This window comes from Periophthalmus magnuspinnatus, chromosome 22 (genome assembly GCF_009829125.3).
Source record: "Periophthalmus magnuspinnatus isolate fPerMag1 chromosome 22, fPerMag1.2.pri, whole genome shotgun sequence".
Classification (NCBI taxonomy): Eukaryota; Metazoa; Chordata; class Actinopteri; order Gobiiformes; family Gobiidae; genus Periophthalmus; species Periophthalmus magnuspinnatus.
The window spans coordinates 8,230,342-8,248,106 of NC_047147.1; the positions used below are offsets into that span (position 1 = coordinate 8,230,342).

General features: G+C 37.6%; 2 protein-coding genes across 5 annotated transcripts in view; both read left to right on the top strand.

Moving 5' to 3' along the window:
* The window catches only part of galnt16 (UDP-N-acetyl-alpha-D-galactosamine:polypeptide N-acetylgalactosaminyltransferase 16), a 32,662-nt gene extending 25,982 nt beyond the window's left edge, over window positions 1-6,680 (top strand). Inside the window, exons 12-15 of the mRNA XM_033988119.2 lie at window positions 206-289; window positions 822-948; window positions 1,856-1,972; window positions 5,170-6,680. Coding sequence (XP_033844010.1) covers window positions 206-289; window positions 822-948; window positions 1,856-1,972; window positions 5,170-5,313 — 472 coding nt within the window. The 3' untranslated portion in view covers window positions 5,314-6,680. The remainder of the gene's footprint in view (window positions 1-205; window positions 290-821; window positions 949-1,855; window positions 1,973-5,169) is intronic.
* A 2,490-nt stretch (window positions 6,681-9,170) lies between these two features.
* Window positions 9,171-17,765, top strand: part of numb (NUMB endocytic adaptor protein) — a 51,945-nt gene continuing 43,350 nt past the window's right edge. For 3 of the 4 annotated variants that reach the window (XM_033988039.2, XM_033988038.2, XM_055231079.1), the window contains exon 1: window positions 9,179-9,339. The gene's annotated coding sequence lies outside the window, so the exon portion shown is untranslated. Of the gene's footprint in view, window positions 9,340-17,765 lie in introns of all 4 variants that reach the window. The other variant, XM_033988037.2, reaches the window with a different exon arrangement.

Sequence of the window (17,765 nt, forward strand, 5' to 3'; positions counted from 1 at the left end):
GTTTTCAGAATAACTTGATTCTGATTGTGTTTGCTAATGATGGACATGTTATAAAAGCTAATTTGATCTCTCCGTCTTAAACTAAAAGGAAAATAAATGTCATGTCAGAAACCCACTGGCAAGGGTTAGAGGAACACTTTTGGCAACACCAGTGACTTAATTAAACACTAAGCAACAGATTTCTTAATGACGTCTTTATTTTCAGTATCACAGACCGTGTGACTCTGAGGAGGAAGTTGAACTGTAAACCTTTCCGTTGGTATATGGAAAACGTCTATCCAGAGCTCAGGTATACTCACTCTCATTCATACAATACGCTAGTCTAGAATACTATTACATAATGCAATATTACTAAATGTTTAAAATATAACTGTACTTAAGTATACACATTTTGTTACTAATCATTAAAATGCACAGACAAACACATTCTAACAGGATTTTCGAACTATTATTATTATCATTACTTAGTGTTCTCCTGATCTGATGATTACTTAAAAACTGGCCGATTTTCTTCTTCTTTCACAACAATAGTATGAGAATGAGGCTAGAATAAACAATGATTTTATGCAACCAAGTGTGATATTAATGACCTGGGTGAGTTAACATGTTTATCTATGCACCATTTCACAACATAACCTCTCCATCCAAGTGACCCCTTTCTCTCCCACAAAACTAACCGTATGTTTGTATAAGAACTGGTCTTATTAGTCCACATTATTCAGTGTAGCTCAGTTTCACAACGGGAGAGCCAGCTTATCTCTCCCATCTGGTCCTTATTGGTGAAATTGGAGCCCTCATTCTGCCTGTGTGTTGGTCCCTAGGGTCCCGGAGCAGGAGGCCGTGTCCAGTGTGCTGAGACAGGGCGGACTGTGTTTGGAGAGCAGGGGCGCTGAGGGGCTCGGGCTGGGGGAGTGCAGGGGCATCGGAGCCAACAGACCGCAAGCACAGGTCAGAAGCCACTGCTGATAATAATACAGTAGAGAGTCACTATAGAGGTGGGGTACAGTTGTAGTGTAATAGAATTTGGTTACACTTTACATTCCAGCACAGTACTCACATGGTAATAGAATGGGAATAGCACTGTTACTACGATAACTCCACTGTTTCTGTATTATTACCAAAACAATAGTAACTGTGTTTCTTGGTAATTTACAGTCTTAAGGGTAAGGTCAGGATGAATGCAGTTAGTACAATGACAGATGTGTCTTTTTCCATACCAAAGAATAACGAAAATAGGACTAAACCTGAAAATTATCCTGGCCAGAACAAAACAAGGATTAGAAAAGGATCAAATCATGTCAATCATACTATAAGGATTAAGGATTGTGCTATTTCAGCCCTATAGAATATGTCTATGTATTATTGTGCTGTGAAGTGCTTGCAGGCAGAAGAAACATTACTTGATGATGCAAGTTAATTAAAATTCTGTAATGCTTTTCCTGTTAATTTATGGTATTGCAATGCATGATGTCACAGTGAATACATGAATTATTATTATTTCAGTCTATCATTAAACTAGTCTTTTTTTATTCAAACAAACACTGTCTTATGGGTGGGTAGTGTCTTTCAGTTTATCTCTAACACATCACTGGTTCTCATGCTTAGTATCTAGAATCATATTACTGTAAAGATCTCAGGTTGGGGTCGGCTTAAAACAAATACATAAACCCAAGCTCAAAACAAATTGTTATGATTTCACAGTAAAGCGTTTTAAACTGGTTTCGAGAAAATATTTTCATTTGCTCTTTGTATGGTTTTATTGGGTGATTTAGCTTGTAAAACCCAATGCTTTGACCTAAAATCATTCGTGGTATCATTACGACTCTTTTGATGTGCTGTGTCATGTGCTGTGCAGAGGTGGGAGCTGATAGAGCCACTGATCCGGCAGCAGGATCTGTGTCTGGCCATCACAGCTTTCACCGCCGGGTCAAAGGTCAAGATGGAGCCATGCAACTCAAAAGAGCCCAGACAGGTGAGCAACATTACATTTACCATCCGAATTTTTAAGTAGCCCGGAAGATTTATCTTTTGCTAGTATAGGAGGACCCTTAAGGCTGTGTTCACACCTGTTCTGCTTTGGTCTGGGTTTCTATCCTGGTCTTGATGTAGACTTTCTCTTTTAGTTCAGGTATAGGATTAGTTTGTTCTGTTCTATATTCCTAGTTTTGTCCTGGTCTAGTCTGTCCTTGGCTTTCAGATTGATGCATAGCAATTGACAATTTAAAACAAAATATCCTATCTTTTGAATGGTGAAAAGTCCTCAAAATGTTGCATAAAAGCTGAAATCCATGAACAGTTCAAGGTTACGTCCCAGTTGATGTTAAAATCTTTATGTGGTGTGGAAGTGTGACCCTAGCCTGATGCAATTACCGTTTTTAATTTATTCAAACTTATGCGTGGACCCTTACTGCGTCAAGGCGAGACTCTGGAGGTCTTTTCCTTCCTGCTGTCAGGCTTCACAATGAACACTGTTAACTTTTGCAATATCCCCTTTTCTACGCTGTAATGTGTGCAATAACATACTGCACTGTTACTGTAGAAGACCATTTATTAGATTTTATTTCTTAGGTAATATGTTCATTTAGTTCTCAAATAGACTAAATAGAGTAAAACAAAAACCTGTTTTTTTTCATTATGGATGTTTTTCTTGCAATTAAAAGTAAAGAAAAACATGTGTTCTTATCATAAATGAACTTGCATTTCCACAAGCCTGACTGTTGTTTGATCTGGAAGAGAGCATGTATGTTCTTGTTTCCATGGAAATGTTGTTCTTTGGTTATAATATTTTACAGTATGGCATAAATGTATCAATCTCCATAGAGAATGTTCCATTAACTTTCTATTTTCATGGATTCATACAGATAACTTTAGCTTCTCATTTATCCTTTACAAGTTATGCATGTTTGGGCTAATAAACACCTCCATAAAATCCCAAAACACTACAATATCAGATTGGTCAGTATTATAGATTATACTAACCGATCTGACCAAGTACTGTTCAGTTGCTTATTTGTGAGTTAGCGCTGACAGATGCTGAGCAGACTGGCTACGCTTGAGTCCAACATTCGTCTAAAACCAGTATTGTTTCATGTGGCCACTTCAGTACACTGTCTAGATATTTGTAAATGATCTCCCATAACTTTCCATCATACCTGCCTATACTACTTTCGACCCCCTTTTATATATATTCAAATTATGCAACATATGGTTGTCTTGGCCCCATGCTTTACTCAAGACATTGAAAAGTGACTTATTAAGTAAAACCATGTGTGTGTAGACCTATGAGTGTTTTCAGGACAGTTGCCAGGACGACCTATCATCTCCTCCCTTAAGCCCTCCGTATGCAGTCCTTTGAGATTTATTTGGGACCGTGCCCACTGACAGAGAGAGATATTTGATTTTTTAGAGACCGGTCTTGTTTGAGTTTTTTGTTTGAAAATGTGGAATTCTTACTCCCCAAACAGTTACTGATTAATGACAGTACTTTCCATTTAGGGGAATTGATCCATTACATTGAATAGACTGTGGGAAGACCATCAGCCATGAGAAAAATGTACAATTTTGTAAAATTTAAGTCAATTTTCAGTCAAAAGAAGTTAAATAAGTCAGATCCCAAGTCCAAACGAAAGGACATCACTAGGACAAAATTGGGTATCTAAAGAACAAGCACATCACATCATAATAGGAGACAGATGATTTGGTGAGCTCAATCCATTATGTAACTCAGTGACTATTATCCTTTTAGTTAATTGATACTTTGCAATGACATCATGCCGGGGATGTTGTGCCTGTATGTTTGTTATGGAATGTTCAATAGTTACCATGGTGATACAATGCACACATTAGCAAACACTGCCAAGAAAACACATTTTCAGAAGCCTGTGATCAATATGAGCATTCATGGCCCTGTTTATGTGTTTGATTTTCAATAAAAAGATCACAGACCCGCCCCCTCTTCTCGCTCTTCCACAGTTAGAAGTTCCACAAAGCGCTGATGGCTTTGCATATGAAGATTTGTCAGCAAAATTCTGTACTTTCATTAGGATTATTGAAAAATTTATACATTTTACATATTAAATAGCTCTGGCTAAACCCGCTGGAGCTCTTAAAAAACCGCCCAATTCTGTGGGAAAACTGTGTACCTAGCAACGCTACTTTTATGTGAGAAAGACAGCACAAATCAGCTGACCTTATAATTCCATCCATTTTGGCCAGATTGTGTTAAAACAAAACTCTTTAATTATTAAAGTCTAACTCGAGTAACAGAGCTTCAGACAGAGCAGAGCCTACAGTTAGCGTCACATCCCATCACATCAGCTGCAAATCAATATTTTGCATATTTTGAAACAGGCTTGGGACCAGCACAGACTACGTGGTTTGAATTGAGACTTTTGTTGTTTCATAAGAGCTAGCCTAGTACTCATTCAGTGCAACGTTTATGAAAATATATAATCTAATGAAGCTAATTGACTTTGAAGGGCTTCTTCCTGCAAGTCAGGTCAAAGCAAAATATATGTATTATTAATAAAGAAAGATAATCTCTACTTGTATACCATTTCAAAATAAAGGTTTTATCAGTACATTTTAAATTTGTGGAGTTTTTTTGTTTAAATAAATGGTATTGCTGAATCATCTGTGTGGAATTGGATGCATTATAGTTTCCACTGCGCTGAGTCGATCTCTCATTTGATTAGTGTAATTCTGAAGTCAGTCATTACTCACCCTAACACAGACCTGCTGTGCTGATCACAACAGGAAATAGAGGGAAAGATGATATGAATATGAGACGGGGGATGTTTCATATAAGTGCTAATTACAGGTGTGGCATGGATAGATTTGCATGTGAAATTTTCTGTTGGGTATAAGTAGCCTATTATTTTAATTATGTATGTAATTATCTTGATAACTCAGTTGAATTTGCAGGGTGTATTTGCCATAGTAACTTGAATTCATTACAAATAAACTGAAATATTATCTAACCAAATTCCAAAAGTGGGCATATTTTTCTTTTTTTTTTTTTTTTTAAGATTTCATTTAACTATAGCAAAATGATACTCTGGTGTCAACAACACTAAACGGCAAAACTTAATTTTTCCTCACAGCTTACCACTGCTGCTACATATATTTCTAGTTTTGTTTTAATTGACACATTTTTTTACTGTTTTGCAGAAGTGGAAGCCGAAAGGTGCCGCCCTCCAGCACATGGTCAGTGGCTTGTGTTTGGACAGCCAGAGCCCCACCAGCCCCCCTGTCATCATGCAGTGTCGCCCCCAAGTGGCCAGTCAGATATGGGAGCCCCAAGTCATCACCTGATCCACACACGAGATGTCTGGAGTTAGTCTTGGAGAAGAAGAAGAGGAGGGTATCGGGATGGACTCAAAACTGGACTCGAATGAGATTATTTTGAACTTGACGGATGATTGGCGGTTGAAAGCTGTACTTCTGTGATGTCACTTCCTGCTCATCCTGCTGACAAGACAAAACATTTCAAGGCCTTGAGAAACAAAGGTCAAAGTGTACAGTGCTCGATCCTCTGAGGGGGTTGCTGCCATTACCACAGCTTTTCACTGAACTGGTGCACATTTCACTTTTGTTTTATGTGTCTGCCCTGGTTTCAGTTTTGACAAGGGATGGTTGGGTTTTATGAAGATGAGCTGTAACACTGACAATGGAGTTTCAGAATGATGAAAAAATAGCTGTTGCCGTAGCAATTAATAATTCAAAACAAAACATAGGTCTTCAAAATGGCGCTTAAAAACAAGAAGCCCATGAATAGAAATGATCAGAGCAGTTATACTTTTAGGACTTTTTAGGATGGATCAAATGAATTTCAGCAGTCACCCACTAAAATTATGGTTGGACAATAATTTACAGTAAATATAGTTAATATGTATATTCAAGATGTGGAAGAACCTTAAGATCTTTTAACAAGAATCTCCAATTTTCTCAAGTAGATGAACAATTAGTAATGATGTCCTTTGCACACCTATTATTAAGATTTTATGACTATATGATACAATATTTAAATTATTTCACAATTCAAGTTGCCAAAATACTGCTTTTGACTACTTAGAAAAGGCTTTTGATAACATTGCATTTTGCCATGAAATATCTAAAACTTAAATGCACAAATGTTGAACCTGATCATTTCTATAAGTAACAAGAACTCACCATTTTTCAAATAAAACAGCATTTTAACAATATGTATTATTGAATGTTGTGATGTCATCTGAAACCCAGCAAATGGAAGCCTAATTAACTAACTACAGCATTCATGGTTGCCCTACTTCAAAGCCCCCAAATCTTTATCAGTCGGAGAGTGAAGATTGCCTCACAACTTGCAAGTGTACTTCTCTGTAGCAAATTTGTCGGGGTGCACTTGTTCTTGTGGCCTGTATCTTCGAGGCTGAGGTGAGCGATGGCTGTGCAGACCAGGGCAGTGTTTGTGTATAGCCTAAACTGAGCTTTTTGTATTGCTGGATATAGCAGTCCTGAAGGCACCATGCAAGCACTGTCAGGAACATTATTTATTGTTTTGCATGGTCAGACCCAAAGAATGTTTTTTTTCTTCTCTGTCTCTCTATTAAAGGTTTATGTACATATTTGAAGCAGATATGGTCTGGATTTTGTGTAAAGTATATATGGTGTTTGAAAAATAAAATGTGGTAATAAAGACAGAATTCTTAGTTTTATTTAATACAGTGTTGTTCACCACATGCCGTTACTTTTCACGTTAACAGCTCAGTGTAATGCTATATATTATTGTAACATTGCAGATTTGAATTCATGCATTGGCTCTGATAGAATTTAGCACTGGCCCATAAAAGGAACAATGCCAGTCTGTAACAATGTCCTCGTTTATGTTCAGGGTCAGTTTAAGACAATTCAATAATGGATCAGGGCATTGGCCTATTTTTACTCACAATAGCCATATACAAGTGGCTATGAATAGAACCATAAATGATATTGTTCTCACCAACATCAAACTACTTAAACTGTTGATTTTTTCCTTTAAGTTTTAGCCAACACCTATAATGAAAGTAGGATCAGCACATTGATCGTAAGGCTGCAATGAATGTTCAACTAAATAAATGAACTCTGTGGAGATATTAGAGTTATTTTTGCATTAATTACATTACAAATAACATAAACAATAAAAAAAACCATAATGACATTCTGATGCGATACAGAGCTAACATTAATGTACCAAGTTCTTACTAACATTAATATACCAACCTCCTATTCAAAGGTGTATTGGCTCCATCAAAACGTTCTCAAATGTTAGATTTTAAGAACTCACTTTCCTGCAGTTTTTTGCTCTCCACTACGTTATGACAGTTCAATAGTTGGACGTACACTTAATCACCACTAGAGGTCACACTATTCTCAGAGATGAGCGTCCCCGCAGTCACCAGTGTTTTATGAGTCTGTTGACCTTGACAGGCTGATGGATGACTATTTGTTGTGAAAAACTCATAAAAGAGACTGAGCTGCAGATAATTATACATACAGAGTGAACAAGGGCAATAAAATCCATAGAAAGGGCCAGATAATGTGTCATTGTGAGACACAGGGAGAGAGACTCTGGGGGAGGGCACAACAAGCGATTAAAAACACGTCAAAAGAACAATTGTGCAAACAGGCTTGACAACTTTGCTACCTATAGTGCTGTTGTTTATGTAACCTCTCAGGTCATAAAACATGCCACACAGTAGAGCTTAGTCCACTCAAGAACTATGTGAGGAATGTGGCTTAATGCTGATAAACTTGTGCCCTTTTACAAAGAGTTGGGTTTCATCATTAGGGTAGTGGCCTGCCTGGTCTACTGCACACAGCCCTGCAAAAATACCTGAACAGAACAGAAGATTTGAGATTATGTGAAGTGTTTTTTAACCCTTAACAGCTTTATACCCGGTCTCCATTAAATTGGCCCAATTAATTTATCCACAAAATAATAGTAAACTTGTGCAATGCCTTTTTAATGTTAAACACACCCATTGCATTGTCTTGAAGAAGCACAGGCCCATATTTTGGCATGTCACATATCAGATAATAGTCCTAGAGGGCTATGTGAGTGAATGGGTTTGTAGGCTGCATTGCTTATCATCATTCAGAATCTTTTTCCTGCTCTTTTGACATCTTTTTCTATCATATCCATATTACAGACAGTCCTACACTGTATCCACTTAACCAGGGCCAGCCCAGCCTGTGAGTGGACTGAGCAGCTGCTTAGGACCCAGAGGCCAGCAGAGGGCCCCCAAAAATATTGAAAACAATATATCAAGTTTTATTGGAAACAGGGCTTGTGTGTTTACAGCAGCCTAAAAATCCCTCGCCAACTATTGCATTTTTTTTTATATCTATAGTAGCAAAATATCTGCTGATGCTACATTTGTTTTTGAGCCAGGTATAGGTGATGGCAACTATGTGTTTACACCAGTGCAAGGACACTTTATAATGCAAATGTAGGCCTACTGTCACCAATTGAAACACATTCAAATCCACCAGAAACTAGAATTCTTGACGCCCCGATACTGTATGCTTGTGTTCTGTTCTTGTGACTACAGGAGCTGTGACATTTTGGATGTTTTCGGTCTGATGTTGGTCATATAAACACAAATACAAGTGGTCAAGGTGGTGAGAGCAGAGTCATAACATTGTCAAATGTGAATCACCAATAACTGAGCCAGGATACATCTGCTGTCAGGGGCCCCACAGATAAATTCAGCTTGGGGCCTCATGAAAGCTACTGCTGGCCCTGTTTGTAAGCCACATTGCTTATCATCATTCAGAATCTTTTCCTGTTTTTTTTTTTTTTTACTCTGACAGCTTTTTTTTTGCATCATGCTCATATTACAGACAGTCCTACAGTGCATCAACTTATCAATCTATCAATGAATTATGAATATTATTGTGGTTAGTCGGTTTATTATTACTACAGGATCATCATATTTGTACTACTCTCTCGTATTATCCCTATTGATTAGTTAATTATTAGATATCCGTGATTACTAAACGAATACAAGAGAGAAAACTACACTAACCTGTCCACTGACCATCACCCCGGCGCTTCGCTCTCTCTTCCTGGTTTGGACCAATCAGAATCACCGTTGTGCCTGGTGGGCGGGGCGTTGCTACGGAGGAAGTTCGGTTGACTCTCCGGAGCTGCAGTAGTCAGTAACCGTTCAGCAGTAGCGTTGGAGGAAGCGAGGAGTGGACTGTCTCTTACCATCACCTCTCTATCTCTGTGGAATTTGAACTCTTTCGGCTCTGGTCGGTTCCTGGGAAATACGTGACGGATTTATCGTGGATTGACCTGGGTCTCTGAGGGTCGCGCAGGTGAGTTAGCTAGCGCGGTGTTATGATAATTGGCTCGTTAGCTCGCCAGGCTAACACTGCACTAGCCTGTGTGTTTTTTCGGATGCTGGGCACACACGCTCACTCACGCAGCTACTGTACGCTTCCCTTCACAGCACTTAGCGACCTGTAGTCACAATTACATGGCACTTTTCTCGCATGCTAACCTAAAAAAACAAACAACAACCTCTCAGCAACTTTAATTTTCTTATTTTTGTTGTATAAAAACGGCTAAAACGTGACTAAACCTAGCTGCTAACGTGAATCAAGAGGCTAACCTACACTCTCCTTACCTGGTTAAGTTTGAAGAAGGCGAGTTTCATCTCACGAACATTGTATTAAATCTGTTCAAAAGTTGTCAATCTGTCTGAGAAATGCCAGTTAATATTGTTAGTACCCAGTTAATACCAGCGATTGTCACTGTTGTTTAATTTGTACAGTGGAATATCATCAATTGCATTTATATTTCATCAACTCTAGCCCTATTAAAATTACTTTACGACATGCTTTTGGGTTTGCACACAGGCTAAATATATGTTTTACAGTAAATGAAGTGTCAGGGTTTCATAAATGTGTTAATAAGATGCAATCTAACACATGTCGAACACGTCTAAAGATTCACCCAGCTTCGTTTCCATTAATGAATATGTGACGCTGTGACTCACGTAGTGCACACGTTTGTTCAATGTGATAATTTGCCCCTTATTTACCCATAAGCCTGACATTTTCTTATCTTACATTGTGATGCACAGTGTTTGGATTCTCATTTCTAGGAACCACTGAAATGTTACACAATATATAGTAGAATAGCTGTACCAATAGTGTAAAATGACTCATAACTGAATAATTTATAGGAGTGCAGTAGGTCACCAGCTTCAAAGTTTTCACCAGTTGTTAAATGTCAAATATATGGCAACCTTTATATGTTTATATTGTTGTATTATCGTTGTGTACACTGCAATTTGCCTTGGAAGTTGAGATTTTAATTTTTATTAAGCAATAGTTATAACCATATTTTAATTGAGGTTTGTTTGCCTTGTTGTAGGGATTGCTGTGGTCTTCAGTTCTCATGGGGATTGTGTTACTTGGGGACCTCACAATATGTACTTAACACCTGTGTTTGTTGCTGCATGTCCTCAATATCCATTTAATACCCACCCTTTGAAAATAATAATAAAAATAATAATTCCTTTGTTTTGTTGCTACTGCAGCAGATGTGTGAAATATTATCTTTTTTTAATTCTTTTTTTTAAACTATTTTAGACATGGCAGTTAATTTTGTAAATTATTATAAGTTTATGGGTTTGGGTTGGGAGAGTCATAATACAAGAATTTTACATTTAATCTTGAATCGAAGTATTAAAGGTTTGAGTTTTTCCTTTTCCCATTAGCCTACACATAGCAGGAGTAAATCTTATCTTTAAAATTACATCGCAAAAGTTAATTGAAGACTATTGCTTTATAACTAAGACTAACTGAACTAGCTAGAGCCAACTTGTAATCTTTGAGATAAGCAAATGATGCTGTGCTGGCTTTTCTGCAGTTGGGTATGTAAAGATTACCTAACATTTAAATAGTCAATATAGGAAGTGGAGTTTAAATTTAACTTCATTTTTGTGAAACCACACTCATAGAAAATCATTTGTAAAAGGGCCTAATGAGAAAATTTCAAGTCTTCCCTGAAATCACTTGGTCAATATTCCAATGAATTTAAAGTCTTTAATGGCTCTTTTGCTTTTAAGTCATTGGAAAAGTAGATTTAATACAGTTTTGTTCCCCCTGCCATCAAAGGCTGGGGCACAGACTATAGCGCTATATAATAAAATAACTCATTAATTAAGGATAGCACCGCTCCGTTGGTGTTTAGCATAATCTTCAATACCCTATTCACTTTATGACCCTATAATTAAAATACATTTAGTGTGGAATAATATAACATTGCTTACTACTCTACTGCCTTTTTCAGCTTGTTGTACCGCTTGTTTATCTCTCCGCACAGTGCTTCGAAGCCTGTCAACACTGCAAAGTGTAAGAGCAGCCGGGCGCATCTTTGTGATTCACTCGCTGTGGTGGGTGAGACTAGTGCTGCTCCGAGCTCCTGGTGTAGAGGGAGGCCCATTTCTTGGCAGCGATTCGTCCGTGCTAATGCAGAGAGTAGTGATGCAACGTGGGCAGATAAAGACTGGAACTATAAGATGACAAGAAGGCAATCAAAGGCCTCCACTGTTGAACTCTGATATTGCAGAGATAACCAGGCATGTCAGGAGTCAGGAGCTAACTGGCTACTGTTGACAATAGTTCCATAATACTATAGGTTAGACACAGGGTTGTTAAAGAAATCGGTACCAAGATACAAAAAAACCCCTTAAAACTAGAGCTATGCAATTGAAAATCATGAGCGATAAAAAATAGTGAATGAATTACTGTCTTTGCCTTTTCTGAAACTATTGTTGAAACTATTTGAAAAAGTTTGATACGGAAAAAAACACAAATAGAACAACATTTGATCTTTTCCAGAATAGATCTTTATCAGATTTGCCTCGACCTCTATTTTGTTACCTTCAGATGTATTTACTCAAATGTGTATTTTATGCCAGTTCAAATTGGAAAGGCATTAAACCTACATTAAACTACCTTAAACTAACATTTAAAATTATGTTAAATTAGTACCATATGTTTTGTTTTACTTTTTACTACTGTTTTCCTGGACAGTGTAACTAACCATGACCATGTTAGTCAGCATTATCATGACTTTGACCAATGAGGATCTTGCTTATTTTATGCTGATTCAAAACACATTGAACTTGATGATCCTTGCATTCATGTTAACTGTAAAACAGACCACATGCTGGCCTCCCAAGAAACACATTTAAAACACAGATCTAAACTAAAACTAAAATGATAAGACTGTACCAGGAATAGACCAGGGCTAAACCAGGACTGACAATTCTACAATTCTACTATACATCTTTCATCTCCCCTCCATCTTGATTTTACAGGCCTATAGAATGAGATCACCTGAACACAGCCAATTGAGAAAGCAGAGGGTCAGTGTCGCTTTGGCTTTCACTCAAGCACAACATAAAACGATGAGAGGCGACAGTAGCAGCAGATAGCCTCCTCTTCCCCCTCTTCCCCCTCTTCCCCCTCTTCCCCCTCTTCCCCCTCTTCCCCCTCTTCCCCCTCTTCCCCCTCTTCCCCCTCTTCCCCCTCTTCCCCCTCTTCCCCCTCTTCCCCCTCTTCCCCTTTTCCCAGCTCTGAGCTCTAGTGGGACTATTTGTCAGTGCCAGTCACCTGTCTTCTTTGTTTGTGTTTGTGATTATCTTCTTTTTATATTGGCTGCAGTTTGGGTGGTTGGAAATGAGTTGGCTGTATGTGTTGTCTATATTCTGCCAATACAAATAATGTGGGTGCATCCTGTTCTTTGGTGATTTGGGGAAATGTAGAAAGTGGAAAAATATTAAATTATAAAAAGGTTAAGGAGTGCTGTAACTAGGGATCTTCTGTTAGAAAATAGACCAGTTTTCTTCATACGATATTTAAATAGTTGGAGTTTCTTTTTTAATTTCCAAGCTTTGCAAACCACAAACCATATTACCTTAAGTGCTTTCAAGAGCCACTTGATCAGGCAGAAACTTTTAGAAATACAATGTGTGACCATCCTGCCAGATTCCATATTTTTTCACATATAAATTCACAAATAACTGTATCCTCGACTTTAACCTTGGCTCTCATTGTGGCCATTGTCAGTTCGTGAAAATAAGCAAGAGGATACAGTAGATTCTTACTTGCTGTTGATAGCATGTCATTCCTAAACCTTAGTAAGTAGGTCTGTAGTAGTTCACGTGGATGAACTTGGCTCCCTGTGTCTATAAGTCTTTACTGGGCTCATCTCCTGCAGAGACAGTCCTCTGTAGTCCAGAGCCCTCACCAGCATTTGACCCGGTTTCATTGGCCCTTAAAATAGTCCTGGAGCGATCTAAATCTGAGCGGGGTAGGACTTTGATTCTGTTAGTTGTAAGCAAAGCCATAACCCAGTACAAGAAGAAGTTTGTACACAAATCCAGGACTTTAGTTTCACAACACACTACAGTGTTTACCCAGAATCCAGCCTCTGCGTGTTTACATGCTCTGGCCAATCAAGAGGAAATATGCATTGTGTATTGATTTTTTTTTTTTCCTTTTGATGGCTAGATACTGAACTATACTAACGTTAGATATTCACTCAACGAAGTAAGCGACCATGACAGTTGGACCTTTTCTTGATAGTTTTAGAATGGTCTTGATCTATAGTAGAACAAGTACAACGTTACATGGTGAAATTAAACAGTAAAAAAGTATTTGTGCTGAAAATTACATTGCACTGTATAAAAATAGCCTACCTTTTAAGTAGTTCATGCTTGGTAAATAAAGATTTCGGTCCTTAAAAGAAAATTATTTTGTGAAGTTGTTCTACTGACCTGTTTATTTGTAATGGGTTATTGTATTTATGTTTGTAGCTTAACCTATGCCCTCCCTTATGTGGGAGGGTGTAGATTGAATATCACCTCTTGCACATTAAAATGGGACTTCTGATTCTACATCATCAGTCTAAGGCATGTATCTTTATGCTTTTCACCAGCAATGCAGTATTTGTACCTCAAGGCCATCTCCTACTGTCTGCGGTGGGCTGCGTCAGCACTCATCTGAATACATGAAAAACAAGCGTCTGCTCTGTGTTGTGGGTCGGTTTATTGCTTTGAGCATACTTCTTTTAGTGGCGCCTTTTGGGACAATATCTTAAGCTCCTAATTAGGTCCGAGGAGCTTTGAGCTCGACCGCGCCTCTTCATACTACACTAAAGCTTACGGGAAAAGGCAGGGCTGGGTCTCTTAGCAAATGCCTTCTCAGCAATTTTAAGAATTTTGCATTATTGTAACATACCCTGGAATTTAAATTTTGCTCTTTGTTCAAGGCAAACATAAAAATATCACACTTCTTAATTAAATATGGTATTTAATGGTGACTGTAAAAAATTCAATTAACAATATTATCTTTTCCCTTTCGAATTTAATACAAAAATGATTTATGTTATGATCTCAATATTACACCCTTTTGTTAAGGTATAAATGTGTTCTCATATAGACACATTTATACCTTGGGCAGCTGTACCAATACACATTATAGAGACACTAACCATAAGGTAAGGCACATTTTATTGTCTCCATAGGGAAATTTATCCTCTGCATTTGACCCAAATGAGCTTAGATTTAATCATTACCACATAAGTACATTTCAATCTTAGGTTATTCTGCTGTCTTTTGCTATTTGCCTCATGGTTTGGACTTCACTATTCTGCTATTGTCAGAGCGGGGCCCTTTGTGAGACACCTGAGCCTCCTCCTGGAACAGCTCATGTCTTATTCAGACCAATGATGTCTGCTTTAATCACACAGAACTGAGCGGGCTGGGCCACAGAGGAGACAAGAGCATTGGGCTATGTGTTTTAGAATGATGAAAAATTTGGACGTTGCTATAGTGATTAATAACCTATTTAAAACAAAACAGGAAGTGGAAATCCATTAATATAGCCAAAAGTTAGTCACGGTACACTAGGTGAAACTAAGCAATGTCTTGCAAAAGTTATTGGTATCTCCATGGAGATACCTCGCGTGGATATGTAAAATAAATAAATAAATAAATATATAAAATCTGTTTTTTTTTAATAGTCTGTTTGAATTCTATGAGGCAATCAAAAATTCAAACAAAACGTTTAGCTTTTAAATGAAATGGAAAGGTTGTTTCTGTGAATTGAAGTGGTTAAACGCCATGTAATAATTGAAAAATTGAATGATCAAAAGTTATTAGGGCATATAAAATTGGAAAATATGATGTACAAGTGCCCACAGGGGTGTGTTTAGGGGACAATAGGCTGATGTCTAAATGATGAGAGAGTAAGCCAGACGTCAAATGAGCTGTCAATCAAATGTCAAACTCTGCCAGTTCAATTGTTCCACTGTGGCATACAAGAGAGCCACCATAACTAAAATGATGGAAACGGCATTTACAACTATGTATATTCAGTACCTTTTCTCTAGTTTGTCTTACTGGAGTTTAGTTGCCTTCACTTTATTATGAGGTAAAATATGACATGACACTTTTTCATTCCATTTTTATTGTCACTAGTGGTTCTTAATCAAATCCATTTATGGGTATATTTGGAGTTAAATGTTTATGCCCATTCCAAAACATTGAGACAGTAATGACTAAAGCTGGACTAAACCAGCACTCAAGTTTTGTTTTTTTTTTAAACCAAGACTTCAAAAGAACTAAATGGAGACTACTTCACTTGCCGCCCACTTTGCAAATATATACAGCTTCTTATGTTTGTCTAATTTGCAGCAAAGTCACATCTCTTTTGTTTTTGTCACTGCGTAATGCTAGTATACCTGCAGTTTCCTGGTAACCACTTTCAAAAAACACAGAAACAAATAAACTTCACTATAGTAAATCCTCTTTGTTTTGTCTCTGACTGATCTGACTCATGCCTTTTGTAACCGTTACAATGGTTTAATTAGTTTGAAAGCTCTCATCTCCCCGTCACAATATTTCCATCTCAGAATTGCTCAGCCTTGATAAGGGACTCTTCTCGTGGGCCATTGGTACCGACTTGGATCCAACTCTATTGTGTAACACCACTGTGCCTAATCCAGATTCCCCGGGCCAGTGTCTGCGCTTAGATAACCATATGCTCAAAGGAAGTCTCTCCAATGAGGCGTGCAGTCTGACTCGGGGTAAAATTGAGTTGTTGTTTTGTGACGTCTTTGGTAACTGTTGGCTTTCGAAGAACAGTTTTAGGTTGACATAAAAGACCAGGGGATTGTGCAATCAATGAGCGCTTCCCTCCGAGAAGGACATTAATTATGAATGGACTCAATATCATGTTCTACATTTAGTACTGGCTTTGCTTTTAGCAGCAACAGTTTCTACAGAATAATGCATATCTGCTAACTGTTTAGTCAGTTGTGTTATCAAAAAAAAGGATGTTCCACAGTATGGCATTAAACTAATTAGAGATAGGCCAATATATTGGTTGGCCGATATATCAGGTTGATTTGCACTTTTAAGCGTATCAGCTGTCAGCCTTTAAACAAAGCTTTGTATTAACACTTTAAAATGAAGAGATAGAGACTACACAGCTCTCTTAAAGGTTTCTGGTAAAAGAGGCTTTGGGTGACTGTGTAGTAAATTTAAATGATATAATTTGGGGGAAATAATCTAAATCAGCCCTATATATCGGCCATCACTTTCTCAGAAATCTAAACAATCGACCTCAGCCATGAAAAAACATCATTCGATCTCTAAACCTAATCTCTTTCTATGAAAACCAGCAAGTCACTGTTAGCAAGAATAACACATGCAACTGGGTAAATGCATGTCAGTGTTGGCAAGAATTATGCATGCAATTGAATAAATGCAAGATAATGTTTAATGTCATGCTGTGGAACATTCCAGGCAAAGCAAGAACATCTCCATGGAGACAAGCAGCGAGAAAGCAGTTTGATGCAAGTCAGGCAAATTTGGAAATCCGTCTGCTTTTCTGTAGTGTCCCAAAATAAGAATTAGTGTTAAAATACATGTCTGTCGTCTCAGTCGTCTATGTATGATCCATAGTCAAAGAAAAATTCAAGTCTTCAACCGGACAAAAAGTTTACTGAGTGAAGACAAGCCTCTTTTTCAGTTCCTCAGTTAAAATTCATGTTTAATTCATAAAGCGGAAACATAGCACACTGTTTTTTTTGTTAATGAAGAAAATGAAACTACATTTGCTGAAAAATGTTGGTAAATATGTTTCCAAAGTTTTCTCCTTTTTAATGCAGTCTTGATTGTGATTGTAGACTCTCAGTGATATAATTTCAGGGAGAATAAATGTTTTTGCAATGCCATTGATGACTAAAACAGACTGTGTCACTGTTGGCGCACAGTTCAAAGAGGTGGCACTCAACAAGTAGATCAGGGTGTAACAAGATGTTTAAGCGTCTCATCTTTAAGTCAGAGCTGGTTTAAAGTTTAATGTGTGTTGGTGCAGCTAGTGTCAGGAGAGGAAGTTGTGGCACATTTATCATTCAACACAGGATAGACTGAATAATAATTTTTGGCGGTCAATATTTATCGTAGGTACTTTTCTTTACAGCTCAAATCTAAACCAAAAATTTCTCACTAGCACAGAAGGTTGAATTGATAACTTCTATGGCTCATTGTATACACAAACTATTATTATGCTATTTATTTATTGCAACTCATACGTTTTGACAACTTGGAATAGTTTTTTATACTTTATCATGTCAGTGGTGTAAATTTGTTTCAGTATTATCATTTATTATCTATATTTACATCAACAAAATGTGTTATCGTGACAGGCCTAGGCAC